Source organism: Ovis canadensis, chromosome 8 (genome assembly GCF_042477335.2).
Source record: "Ovis canadensis isolate MfBH-ARS-UI-01 breed Bighorn chromosome 8, ARS-UI_OviCan_v2, whole genome shotgun sequence".
Classification (NCBI taxonomy): Eukaryota; Metazoa; Chordata; class Mammalia; order Artiodactyla; family Bovidae; genus Ovis; species Ovis canadensis.
Window position 1 is genome coordinate 92853814 of NC_091252.1, and position 13705 is coordinate 92867518.

Consider the following 13705-nt stretch of genomic DNA (forward strand, 5'->3'; position numbering starts at 1 on the left):
TTACTGTCCAACTCTCACATTAATACATGACTACTGGAAAAATCATGGCTTTGACTAGATGGACCTTTGTCAGCAGAGTAATGTCTTTGCTTTTTAATATGCTGTCTAGGTTGGTCGTAGCTTTTCTTCCAAGGAGCATGCACCTCTTACTTTCATGGTTGCAGTCACCATCTGCAGTCATTTTGGAGCATTGTTTCTCCATCTGTTTGCTGTGAAGTGATGGGACCGGATGCCATGATCTTAGTTTTCTGAATGTTGAGTTTTAACCCAACTTTTTCACTCTCTTCTTTCACTTCCATCAAGAGGCTCCCTAGTTCCTCTTTGCTTTCTGCTGTAAGAGTGGTGTCATCTGCATATCTGAGGTTATCGATATTTCTCCTGGCAATCTTGATTCCAGCTTGTTATTCATCCAGCGCTGCATTTTGCATGATGTACTCTGATATAAGTTAAATAAGCACGGTGACAATACACAGCCTTGACACACCCCTTTCCCAATATGGAACCTGTCTGTTGTTCCATGTCCACTTCTAACTGTTGCTCCTTGACCTACATATAGGTTTCACAGGAGGCAGATCAAGTGCTTTGGTATCCCCATCTCTTTTAAGAATTTTCCACCATTTGTTGAGACACAAGATAATTAATGTTTAGACATGGCAGCCCACTCCAGTATTCTTGTCTGGAGAATCCCATGGATGGAGGAGCCTGGTGGGCTACATGCAGTCCACGGGGTCGCAAAGAGTCAGAGACAACTGAGCACTTTCACTTTCATGTGGTAAAAGTAACACCTAACATGAAAATTTTAGAAACACAGGTGTACATGCCCTGTTCCAAGCTCCTTTCACACTTTTGCTGGTTTGTGAGTCTCCGTTTTACCTTTGATCTGTAACATGAAGAAGGTTAAAGCCAGAATCTGTCAGTAGTGAAAAGCTTGTGGGTGAGATGAAGAAAAATAACACTGATAAAGGACTCTGGAAGGGCAGCCCACACCTCCTTGTGTGGTTCCTCTGTGCGCTAGTATTACCATAATGCGGTATTCTCTTAGATAGTCACAGTTGTGTGTTGTCACAGTCACAGTCTATGTGTGAACTTATGTGTAAGCTTGTGTGCAGTGGTTTAAATGTGTGAATAACCGAGATTGCAGTGATATGTTAAGCATGAAGGCTGTTCTTTGTTGTTATTAGTTTATAAAATATAGTGCTGGATGTATTTCTTATTTTCTGATACTGACATTGCTTTGTTGTTTGTTAAATTACTTATTCCTACTTATTCTTCCTGAGATGAAAATAAGTACCTACCAGAAAATAAATACAGTTCTGAAGAGGAAAAAGCTCAGGTTTGTTAAGAGATGTAACTTTTGTGTTTTTATTAAAGCTGCCAAATGTAGACTTTATAGTCCCAGTATAAGTTTTATATAGATGATTGTTTTAGGGTAAAACTTGGTACCTTTTCTGGATGTTCTCTCAATTAAATTAATCCTTATGTTCAAACATATATTGAAGCAGAACATGTTCCATTTCAGTGATTCTCACTAAATTTTATTTTTGTTGTATTTCCATCTGTATTTAATAATTGAGAGCCTCTTGTGGTTAGGAATAGTGTTTGAGATTTTGTGAAATCTAATTATTTTAAACTTTTACGCCTTAAAAAGTGAAATGTAAAGTCATAGTGAAATTTTCTGATGGCTTTCATAGTCTATTCAGCGTTGCTTATTTTAAAGGGGATAGTACCCAATTCAAAATGAGTGTTTACTGTAGTTGCAGTAATCTTTTCCAAGTTGTTTAGAAATCAGTTCATTTAGCTACAAAGAGAAAACAAAAAGAAATTTAAAAGACTTATTAGAGTCGGGCATGTGAGCCTGCCCATTCCTCATTATTAACAGTTTACTAAAATGAGTGTCTAACCACCACCCATAAATCGTGTGCACATGTGTGTATTTGAGGCACAGGTGGGGATCCCCATTTGTTTGCCCATTGTGAGGCTGTCTTGTGCCGCCTTGGGGTTTTTGTAAAGGGTGAAGGTCCCTGAATGGAGGCCTTGTGCCCTGCCTGGTTTTGAAATCTTTGCTCTTAATCTAAAGGAAACTGCAGGACATGCAGTTGGAAGTCTGTGTAACAAATCACAAGTCTGGGGTCCAGAAGCAAGTGGAGTGTGTGTGTGTATGAGTGGTAATCATCTTTCAGCCTTGGCTTTTGTCCCCCACAGCCCAGTTGTTACCCTCTACCAGCAGCCTGATTGAAGAGCTACTGTTTTAAATATCCTCCGATTGCGTGTGCTCGAGATCTCACCTAAATGTTATCAGATAAAAGCCTGGACAACTGGGTGTAATTCTCTTCCAAAAGTGTAGGGCATTCTGCACTACTATTAGAGGTTGGATGTGTTGACCTGTTGTGTGTATAGGGAAAAGGAGTTACTTGGGAAATGCTATATTGTTGGCATGCTCTTTACCTCAGAGCCTCTTTAAAGGCAGGCTGCAGCAAAACTTTGCTAGCTAAGTCTAGTTTGTGCAGCTTGTGTATTTTTAGTACCAGCTGTTGGTCCAGAGTTTCTTGGCTTCAGAAGCTGTGTAAGTTCAAGTGTATACTGTATGAGAAAGGGGTGGGGCAACAGAAGCTTTTTATAGGGTTTCAACTCATTACCATTAATTTCTAAAGTAGTATTTTGAGAATTTAACAGGGGAAGTAAAACTTGTATATAATTTTTCTTTAATTCTAACACGTATTTAAACTGACAGGGAAAAAAAGAATTTTATTTTCAAGTGATACTTTCCATTCTTTTGTTTTCTTCCCTATCAGAAACTGGTTCTTCAGCTTTCAGTGCCAATTAAGAAATGCTATAATAAGCATTTTACATTCTGTCCTGCTATTTGACTTTAGGTGTAAATGGGCCTAGAATGTTTAGTAACTAAGTGTACATAGTTAAACAACTAGAGAGCTGACATCCGGTAAGTTTGGTGTGATATTTGGTTTGTATAATACTATTTCAGCATACTGTTAAACCATGCAGGATTCCTCCTAGAAAAGTATTCAAGAGGATGCCAGAAAGGCCATGTTAATAATAAGTTTCTCTACTTCAGTAGATTTTGGGTGTGTTTCCTTCCTCACTACTGTTTTATGCTTTATTATAGTTCTTTGATAACTATGCTATGTGAACATATGGAATTCTATATATGAGTATTAACTGGCTTTGTAGAAACCTCAGGATACTGTCAGCTTAATAACTTGTTTTATGGGTTATTGAGAGGACATCTTAAAAGTCAGTTGATAATAAAGTTTTCATTAATTACTTTAACAGTTTCAAGGTAATATTAAAGGCAATTCAACCAAAATAAAAATTAATAATATATACTTTTGGTTTGCTCTGTTTTAACAGTTTAGTTATTGCTAGCTTTCTTTCCCATCTTTTACTGACTATCACTTTCCTGCAAAACTCAAATACAGTCTTTAGTTTGTATGGTCGCATAATATATTTAATTGTTAATTGTACATGTTTTTGCTCTTGATGATACGCTGCCTTCTTATATTTTATTTTTGCTTCTGAGAAAGTGTTACAGAAGTGATAATTATATTTATATGTCTGCTTAAAGTAACATAAGTTGATACTTTGTGATAAGCCTTTGCTTCATCTTAATTACCAAAGAAGCTTATAATTCATTGAGATATTTCTTTATATTTGTGTTTGTTTAGGATATGTCTCAGGAAGGCTATGGAACTAGGTCTCAACCTCCTCTGGCTTCTGGAAAACCTAACCATGAAGACTTGAACTTAATACAACAAGAAAGACCATCAAGTTTACCAGTAAGACAGTTAATTGATTTGGAAATGCAATGAGTTACGGATTTCTAAAACGAGTATTTGCTTTTGTTTATTGTACTTTATATTAAGACTTGGGGGACAAGTTTCTAGATTTCAGATGTATTTGTGATTTATTAATTTTTGAGCATTCCCTTCTTAAAGGAGCTGTGTAGTTCTGAAAAAGTCTTTCATTAGTAGGTCTCTCCACGTCTAGTGTTGTAGGAATCTCTGAATCCAGGTGGAAGCCTTTATTTGGCTGATAGGTTTTGTGGCAGAAAGATGTTACTGTTGTACAATTGTGCTTTGCATAGCATGTTGCTTTCTGGTAGTGATTCAGAACAGAGGTATCTATATAAGAGTTAAATGGAAAGGAAATTCCCATTTGGCAAATAATCTAAATGATGAGATAAAGTGTCCAGTGGTAGTTTGAATTTCTTTAGAGACTTTATGTCATGAGAAATGACTTAATCTTTTTTTACCCAAAAGAAAGTATTTTAATTTAAAATTGGAAAATACAGCTTCTAAGTGTTTACATTAGCAAATCACTGTGTTGGGTCTGTTGACTATGGTAGTAGCTGAGTTACAGGTTACATGTTCATTTCCTTTAATAGTTCATCTGTGCTTAATTTTCCTTTTTCCTCCCATAGGCAACCTCATTTAAATTAAAATGAATTCCTTATAAATTAAAAGAATATATGTATGCAAACAAATTTTTATATGTATTTTCTTATTAAAATATTTTGATTCAAAGAATTATTGTTATTGCTTAATCTCTATTAAGAGAGAGTGTTTAAGGTAGGAGTTCAAACTAACCATGATTGTAATTTGAATTTCAAATATGTTTACATTAAATAAGATTTATCATATTGTTGCTAAACATTTGAGAACCAGCATTTGTGAAGAATGTTAAATGTTACATACCCATTTCTAAGTTACATGTAGCCTTAGAGTAGAAGGTAGGTAGAGGCTACATGGTATGTAGTATCTTTGCATCTGATGCACATGTACTTGAAACTCTAATTTTTACAGATTTTATTTCTATGGTGGGAGATGCGTAAAATTTACTGTGGTCATTTTTTTAGTTACATTGAAATATTTATTGTCTAGTTATTTGGTTTTTAAAAGAATGAAAAAGGTAATGGACTCTGTTTTATGCTGTAAACTTTTTTCTTCAGCAGATAATCTGCAGTTTGGTGAAGTGTGTGTGTGTCTGTGTGCGTGCATGCAAATGCACGTGAATGCTGACGATAAATGCAACATTTGCTGAATATTTGGAAATTGGCTTGTGGTTTTAGGAAATTTTAATTGACTCATGGAAAGGTGGACAGTGAATTCTACTTTTTTCCACTCAGATTTTTAGTGTTTTAGATAAGCCCATCCTTATAGGTTTGTTATTGGCTGGAGATGTGTACTGTTTTACTGGTTGGAAAGTTTGTTATAAATTGATGCTGCTTTTCTGCATAGGTCTAAGAGTAGTTTGCAGTGTACTGCTTTCTTAATATCCATTTGAACTTTCGGGTCACTTACTAGGCTGTGCTTCTTTTCATTGCTCTGCTTTGGAATGAATGGTTGATGTTCAGCTAACTCTATAGCATAATTAGGGGAGTGCTGGGGTGGCAAGAAGTGTGGTAGTCCCAGGAAACTGAAGAGTTCTGCTTTCGGATGCTGCTTTTTAAGTCAGTTATTAGAGAAGAGACTCAAGGTATTTTACGAAGTGAACCAGTATATTCTTCAACAAGTTAAGTCTTTTGGATTATTCTATTTGTATATGTATAATGGCTTACCTTCTTCCTTAATGCTTATCTTGCCTCCTCCCATAGAGGATTTAAGGTTGCTCGTAATACAAATCTTATGAAGCTATTGAAAAAAGAAATGCCCTGATTGGTATTTTCTTTTTTTTTTTTGTAACTCACAGATAAATAGGATGCTGATTGACTCAATAACATTTCAGTAATCTTTTTTTAGAGATGAAAGTTTCCAGGTTTTATGGTGAGTACATAAAAGCATCAGTTAATGAATAAAGGAAAAATTGTAGAGCAGTTGGTTGTACCTACCTAAACCCCCTGCCCTCAGTCTGTTAAGATAAAAATTGGCTTCATTTAAATGAATTTTAGTGCTCTACTTTTCTTTCAACAGGCTTTGTTTGTGTAGAAAAGTTTTCTATGTAGGGTTTACAAATATATTTTTATTTTTATGTAAATCCTGCATCAGTATGTTATATAAAACTAAGATAATTACAGTTTGAGGGAGAGATTTGTTGTTATTCTGTATGGCTCTAATATCATGTATTTTTACTCTTACTAAATATTTTAGTTCCCTAACTTGGGTAAATGGATTGAATAAGTACCATGAAACTATATATATTTGTTATCTTATCTGAATTGATTAGATCTTTTGTGGATTTAGGCTGTGTCTTTTCAAGTGTCAGTGATAAAATTTTTTCTTTTTACTGAAGATTAAAGGCAATCCATCATATTTTTAGTCTCTAGTTTTGTAATGTTGAGTCAAATTCAGGATCTTACCTGTTCATTTAAGAATATGTGATAAAAATTATTCTAATGTATAATCAAATCTACAACCATTGTATAAGTGACTATAAGAAGAAAGCTTCTGAAGTAATTGTTTCTTAATTTTTTGCTTAAATTGAGTTAGATTGATAGAGTTTGTAGTGTTTTCCGATAGCTCTGCATGTTTGGTATTTTCTTTAGTGTATTTTTGTTATACAGTTAACTCTCCATTATGCTTGATCTAGAATTTGATTCTCTCAGCAAGCTGTCCTCTCACCATTGTTTAAATTGATATTTGTCTATATTTGCATGTCATTAAATTCTTGGTGATCTTTAGTAGCTGATGCAGTTTTGTTTTCTGGCTGACAAGGCTCTTTAGATCATCCACATAAAGCTAGTGACAGATAAATTAATATTTGTTGTCTTGCTGTCTTGGGGCCATGACCAGTAATGTTTACTTTTCACTTAATGCACTCAGACCTAAGCTCAGAACAAATCTTCTGTAATAAGATTTCTATACTGATTTCTTTATCTGTTAATCATATAACCTTTTCCCAGTTGAAGTTCATTAGCTTACATATCCTTGATGTTACCATTATTAAGAAATCTTAGTATATAACATATAATATAAAAATTAGCTTGAAGAATTCTATCTCCTTGGGATATTACCACTTAAAATTTTAGCACATTCTATAGTTGTTTTCTACCTCTAATATTGATATGAAATGAAGCCATCATTAAACAAAATATGCAGTGGAATGCTAAAAAAAACTGTTACAGCTTATCAACACTTTTATTTTGTAAACATTGAGTATATCTTAACTTGCACTCTTAAGATAACGTCCCAAATGCAATTTTAATACATTTCTGTTGAGTCTTTTTAACTTTTTCATCACTTATGGCATTTACTAGTAATCCTCTTATTGCTTTCATAGTTGTCTTGCCAGACCCTCTTATCCCTAAGAGACGAGGATCTATTTTTATAGTATTTGTTATGTTTTTAGTTCAGTTCAATCACTCAGTCATGTCTGATTCTTTGTGACCCTGTGGACTGCAGCACACCAGGCTTCCTTGTCCATCACCAACTCCCAAAGCTTGCTCAAACTCATGTTCATCAAGTTGGTGATACCATCCAACCATCAAATCCTCTGTCATCCCTCTCTGCTCCTGCCTTCAGTCTTTCCCAGGATCAGAGTCTTTTCCAATGAGTCAGTTCATTGCATCAGGTGGCCAAAGTATTGGGGCTTCAGCATCATTCCTAAAAGAAATCATTCAGGACTGATTTCTTTTAGGATTGACTGGTTGGATTGTATTGCAGTCCAGGGGACTCTACAAGAGTCTTCTCCAACACCACAGTTCAAAAGCATCAATTCTTCGATGTCAGCTTCCTTTATAGTCCAACTCTCACATCTAGCGTGACTACTCGAAGGACTGATGTTGAAGCTGAAACTCCAATATTTTGGCCACCTGATGCGAAGAACTGATCCATTTGAGAAGACCCTGATGCTGGGAAAGATCAAAGGTGGGAGGAGAAGAGGATGAGATGATTGGATGGCATCACTTACTCAATGGACATGCTGCTGCTGCTAAGTTGCTTCAGTTGTGGCCAACTCTGTGCGACCCCATAGATGACAACCCACCAGGCTCCCCACATCCCTGGAATTCTCCAGGCAAGAACACTGGAGTGGGTTGCTATTTCCTTCTCCAATGAATGAAAATGATAAATGAAAGTGAAGTCAGTCAGTCATGTACGACTCTTTGCGACCTCATGGACTGTAGGCTACCAGGCTCCTCCATCCAAGGGATTTTCCAGGCAAGGGTACTGGAGTGGGTTGCCATTTCCTTCTCCACAATGGACATGAGTTTGAGTAAACTCCAGGAGTTGGTGATGGACAGGGAGGCCTGGTGTGCTGCAGTCCATGGGGTCACAGAGTCAGACACAGCTGAGCAACTGAACTGAACTGGAAAAACCATGGCTTTGACTAGCTGGGCCGTTGTCAGCAAAGTAATGTCTCTGCTTTTTAATATGCTGTCTAGGTTGGTCATAGCTTTCCTTCAAAGGAGCAAGCGTCTTTTAGTTTCATGGCTGCAGTTCACCATCTACAGTCATTTTGGAGCCCCCCAAAATAAAGGCTCTGACTGTTGCCACTGTTTCCCCATCTATTTGCCATAAAGTGATGGGACTGGATGCCATGATCTTAGTTTTCTGAATGTTGAGTTTTAACCCAACTTTTTCACTCTTCTCTTTCATTTTCATCAAGAGGCTATTAGTTCCTCTTCACCTTCTGCCATAAGAGTGGTATCATCTGCATATCTGAGATTATTGATATTTCTCCCGGCAATCTTGATTCCAGCTTGTGTTTCATCCAGCCCTGCATTTTGCATGATGTACTCAGCATATAAGTTAAATAAGCAAGGTGACAGTATACAGCCTTGACACACTCCTTTCCCAATTTGGAACCAGGCCGTTGTTCCATGTCCAGTTCTAACTGTTGCTTCTTGACCTGCATACAGGTTTCTCAGGAGGCAGATCAGGTGGTCTGGTCATTCCCTTCTCTTGAAGAATTTTCCACAGTTTGTTATGATCCACACAAAGGCCTCATAGTCAATGAAGCAGAAGTAGATGTTTTTCTACAATTCTCTTGCATTTTCTATGATCCAACAGATGGTTGGTAACTTTATCTCTGGTTCTTCTGCCTTTTCTAAATCCAGCTTGAACATCTGGAATTTGTCAGTTCATGTACTGGTGAAGCCTGGCTTGAAGAATTTTGAGCATTACTTTGCTAGTGTGTGAAATGAGTGCAATTGTATGGTAGTTTGAGCATTCTTTGGCATTGCCTTTCTTTGGAATTGGAATGAAAACTGACCTTTTCCAGTCTTGTGGCCACTGTGGAGTTTTCCAAATTTACTGGCATATTAAGTGTAACACTTTTACAGCATCATCTTTTAGGATTTGAAATAGCTGGAATTCCATCACTTCCAATAGCTTTGTTCATAGTGATGCTTCCTAAGGCCCACTTGACTTCACATTCCAGGATGTCTGGCTCTAGGTGAGTGATCACACCATCGTGGTTATCTGGGTCATGAAGATATTTTTTGTATAGTTCTTCTGTGTATTCTTGCCACCTCTTTGGAATATCTTCTGCTCTGTTAGGTTCATACCTAATTATTATGTTTTACTCAGTAAGTGTTTCTAATAGAATTTATGTAAGAATTGTTAAATACATTCTTCCCCAGCTTCAGAATTTTCCTTTTAATTGCTTATAGAATCTTTTCCAAGGTATCAAACTGACATCCAAAGAGTGTATATTCTCCATATGTTACTTATTCTAAAAGATTATATGAATGTGATATCTGTATTGGCAGGATGGTTTTATTCTTAAAACTATTTTCTTTCGTTGTAAAATGACATTTGAGTTTACTTCGATAACCTTAAGCTCCAAGAAAAAGTGGGCACTTTAGTAGTATTAATCTAAAAATTGTGTGAAAACATTATTTTCTTAGTAATATATATTTTTAATTGTGAAAATAAACTGACAAACAGTAATCATGATTTCAGTAATACAGTACAAAAATACGTTGCTAATGAATTATTTATAAATATGTATAAAAAATGTAAAAAACAGGTTTTGAATTTTTATCTTCCTTGTTTTAAGCAAATAATGCTCTCTCCTCTAGGGATTTGAAGAGTTGCTGATACTCCTCCGTTTAGAAATAACTTGTTTTTTCTTTAGAGTTACCTGCCACTGGTTTGTATTTCTGATAGCAGGTCCATTATTCTGTTTACCTAAAATACAGACTAATGTCAGTCATATTCAAAAGGCCTTTGAAGGCCCATCAGGTCATTAAAAACCTCGTTCTGACCTTTTCTTCCTTAAATAGGAAACATTTAAAGAGGTTGACATGAAAAGGGTTTGAGCTTTCCAAGTTTAGTAAAAACTCTAAATGTCTTTTGGAATAGGGCTTATGACACTTCTGTTGAGTTTGCAATTAGAAGGAAGTATTGAGGATTACATGAAACATTTCTTTCCACTTTGTGAAAGGAAGGAGGTAGTAAATGCTGGTTGTTCTTTGAAATAGTGTTAAACAGGATGTTGGAAGCCTGAAAGAGAGTGGTTGGAAAGCTGTTATTACCAGGAATATTCTTTGGGGTTAGGCATTAGCAACAGAGCATGTAATCTTTTGCCTTTACCGAAAAAGAGTACTCTATGTGTGTGTTTGCTTTATTAATCTTTAATGACATATGTGGGGTTAGGGGTGGATTGTCATGTACTTTGGAAGCATGTAAGAAAAGTAGTATGCTAATAAGAACATTTGAAGTGTGTGGATTTGATAATATAGTTCCTATGAATGATTAGAAACTATTGGAAAAAGCTCTAATAAATGGAGCATTTTTTTTAAACTTGGTTTTGCATTTTACCAAGTTCTCAACCCATCTAAGAACACAGATTATTAAGATGATCTTAACCTATTAGTTGGCAGGTTTTTGTAAAACTTAAAATCTGTCAAGTAAGAATTAAATGTATGGCTACTGAATGAACTTTTAAAAACAGTTTTTTTTATTTATACCTTGAGCTTGATTTAAAGGTTATCATTAAAAGGTTAAGTGCATAATTGTCATTTGTTGATTGATTGTTCTCAAATCATCTTGAACATTTAAAAAATTCCAAGTTAATAAAAGAGAAGTTTAATCTATTGCTCCCTTATCCCATTGTTCAGCATTGATTATCCCCGTGTGCAGCTGAAGACGTCAGGTGTTGGTTATCACTGTTTCCTAGGTGTCATTAGACTGTATTGAGTCTTGGTGCCATGGAAGAGTTGTAGAAAGTGGGTGTCTGGTGAAGGGAGCAGGAGGTTCTCTTAGGATGAGTCTTGTCCACACAAGTGTCTGTAGACATGGTTGACCATTTGGCACAGTTTTGAAACTGAAGGTACAGACACATTTTAATACCTTGGAGAAGTGTTAAGCGGAGCACAGCACACTCTGTTTCTTAACTAGGATTTACCATATTTACAAATGTAACTTTAGCCTCTGATCTATGCTATATGGAGACGTCATTTTTTTTTTCAGATTAAATTTGAGAGAAATATGATAAGACCTTGCTTGAAAGTCCTAATTTAGAAAAAATGATAGTGACTTTGACAGATGTTTATTTTCTAACATGGATTATTTCTTTAAGATGTGAAAATCTGTAAGTTTATCCCCCAGAGTATTTTTGTGATACTTTGAAAATAGAGGAAACAGTTGAACTTGAGCAAGGTAAGAAGTTGTAGGAAGTGGAAAGGTATGTTTCTCCCTCTTTCAAAACAATCTTCCACTTAAATGTTTGTTCTATAAATGAATGTTTAATAAAACCTCACCAGTTTGGATTTCTTCCAGGTTATAGCAGGCTAAATATATGGAAAGTCTGAATAAATAAATATTTTAAAAGAACTATAGTTTGTTTTTAAATAACTCAAATGGTTGTGTGCAAAGTGTTTCTAAATTGAGATCTTTTAGTCCTTTTGAAATGGACTGGATAATTCTAAATTCCTTATAGCTGAGACAATTTGCTTAGTGGCAAAGTGTTAATTCAAACAATTCATCTAATTTTTAAAAGAACTTTTTAACTAAGCATATCCCCCTGCAGACCTTTTCACATAATATTCTAAGGCTTTCCATTTAAAATTTGGGGGAAAGGAATTTTAACCCATTTTATGGAATTGTCAGTTCAAAAGAAAAAATGAATTCCCATAAAAAATACACAGTAGATAAAATTGGAGAGGAAGAGAGGCTGAAACATAACTGATTTTCAGGATATTGGTTTTGATAATAGAAGGATAACTATGGTCTGTAGTTGATAAATGAGGCTCATTAAGTAAGGGATGATAAATGCAGATATTCCTGGCTAATAGAAAAGTCAGCATACGTATTTTGCTGTAACAAAGGGGAGACTGGGAGGTTCTGACCAGCTTTTGGCTCTTCAGGGGGCCTGTGTGAGACCATGGAGCCTTCTCTGTGGCCTCACAGGCTGGAATGCATGTAACTCTCAAGTCTGTCTGCAGACAGCCACAGAATCATACCTGGACATAAGCCTGTCTTACCAGAGGGACAGTCTCTGGACAGAAGTGGGCAGGCAGCAGTGTTGGACTTTTGCACAAACCACGAAAAGCATTGTGTGTGAGGGATTCTCATATGTGGGCACAGGGCCTCAAAATACGATTTAATCCATTTTTGTTGAGTCTTTTGACTTGTGGCATTTACTAGTCATCCTCTTGTTATTTTATAGTTGTCTTGCCTCTCTCTCTCACCCCAACAGACTAGAATCTTTTCATAGTATTTATTATGTTTTCAGTAAGTATTTTGTAATAAAATTTATATAAGAAGTTTTAAATAAGTAGGTTGTTGTCAGTGTAGCTTCTTTGAGTTTTAATTTTGATTTTTTATGTGAGAACAAAAAAATGAGTGATGTTCAGAAGTACCCTTTCTTATTTTAACCTACCATTTCTGTTTCTACAAATGGTAGTTCTTGGCAAGTTGAGCTAGAAAGCCTCCCCTTTTTCCTCCTAGTGCTTCTCCTGTTCTACCCCTCTAGAGGGGTACCAGGCTTCCTCCAGATTATACAGACTTAGCCATTGTTAAGACTTTGAATGCGTTGAACTTTATATTAGCCAAGTTAGCTGGGAAGTAAATTTTAATTTGCCGAGATCTACTTTGTAACTGGAGGCACAGGTCTGTTTTATGTAACAAGAGATATATAACCAGCAGGAACTCATAGTAGCATTTGTAGACATGTTAATTACTCTTATTTTTCTTTTGAAGTGGAGGTAACTATTTTTAATAATAACTGTTGGTTTAGGAAAGGAAATAAATATATATAGAGAAGGTTCTTACCTGAGAGCAAAAATTTCTATTCTTCTTTCACAATGTAAGATTTTAGAGTTGTCTCTCTCTCATCTTTTTTCTCTGCCTTCACAAAATTGTTGTAAAATAACTGAATGGTTTTGTTTTCCTTTGTTTGGGTCAAGAAATTTTAGCTGAAAATTGTTACTGTGTGAAAGAAGATTATTGACTCAACAAGCCTTCAATTTTCCGTGAATAACACTCCCACCCCCTAGCTTCAGGAACATGCCGTGCATGCATTCTATTTTAAAATATAGACTGTAATTTAAAACAGGCAGTTTGATGCCCCACTGAACTTTGTTTAAGCCTTGAATAAAAGAGGGGGGAAAAAAGCTTTAAGCCACAAAAAAGTGACTAAGCTTTCACAACCACTTTTCTTCATAGTACATTTTATGGGGAAAAAAAAAACTTCCAGGTACTGATGTTTTCTCTTTTCTTATGACCTGTATTTTCTCCAGTGTTAGACTGTGGTGTTTGTGTTTTTTTTCTTTTTATTTCATTATCGGGCTGTCATTCACTGTTGA

General features: G+C 35.7%; 1 protein-coding gene across 6 annotated transcripts in view; it reads left to right on the forward strand.

Moving 5' to 3' along the window:
* ARID1B (AT-rich interaction domain 1B) overlaps positions 1–13705 on the forward strand; it is a 428198-nt gene that overhangs the window by 157144 nt on the left and 257349 nt on the right. For all 6 annotated transcript variants that reach the window (XM_069598783.1, XM_069598786.1, XM_069598785.1 and 3 more), the window contains exon 4: positions 3684–3794. In XM_069598783.1, coding sequence (XP_069454884.1) covers positions 3684–3794 — 111 coding nt within the window. The remainder of the gene's footprint in view (positions 1–3683; positions 3795–13705) is intronic.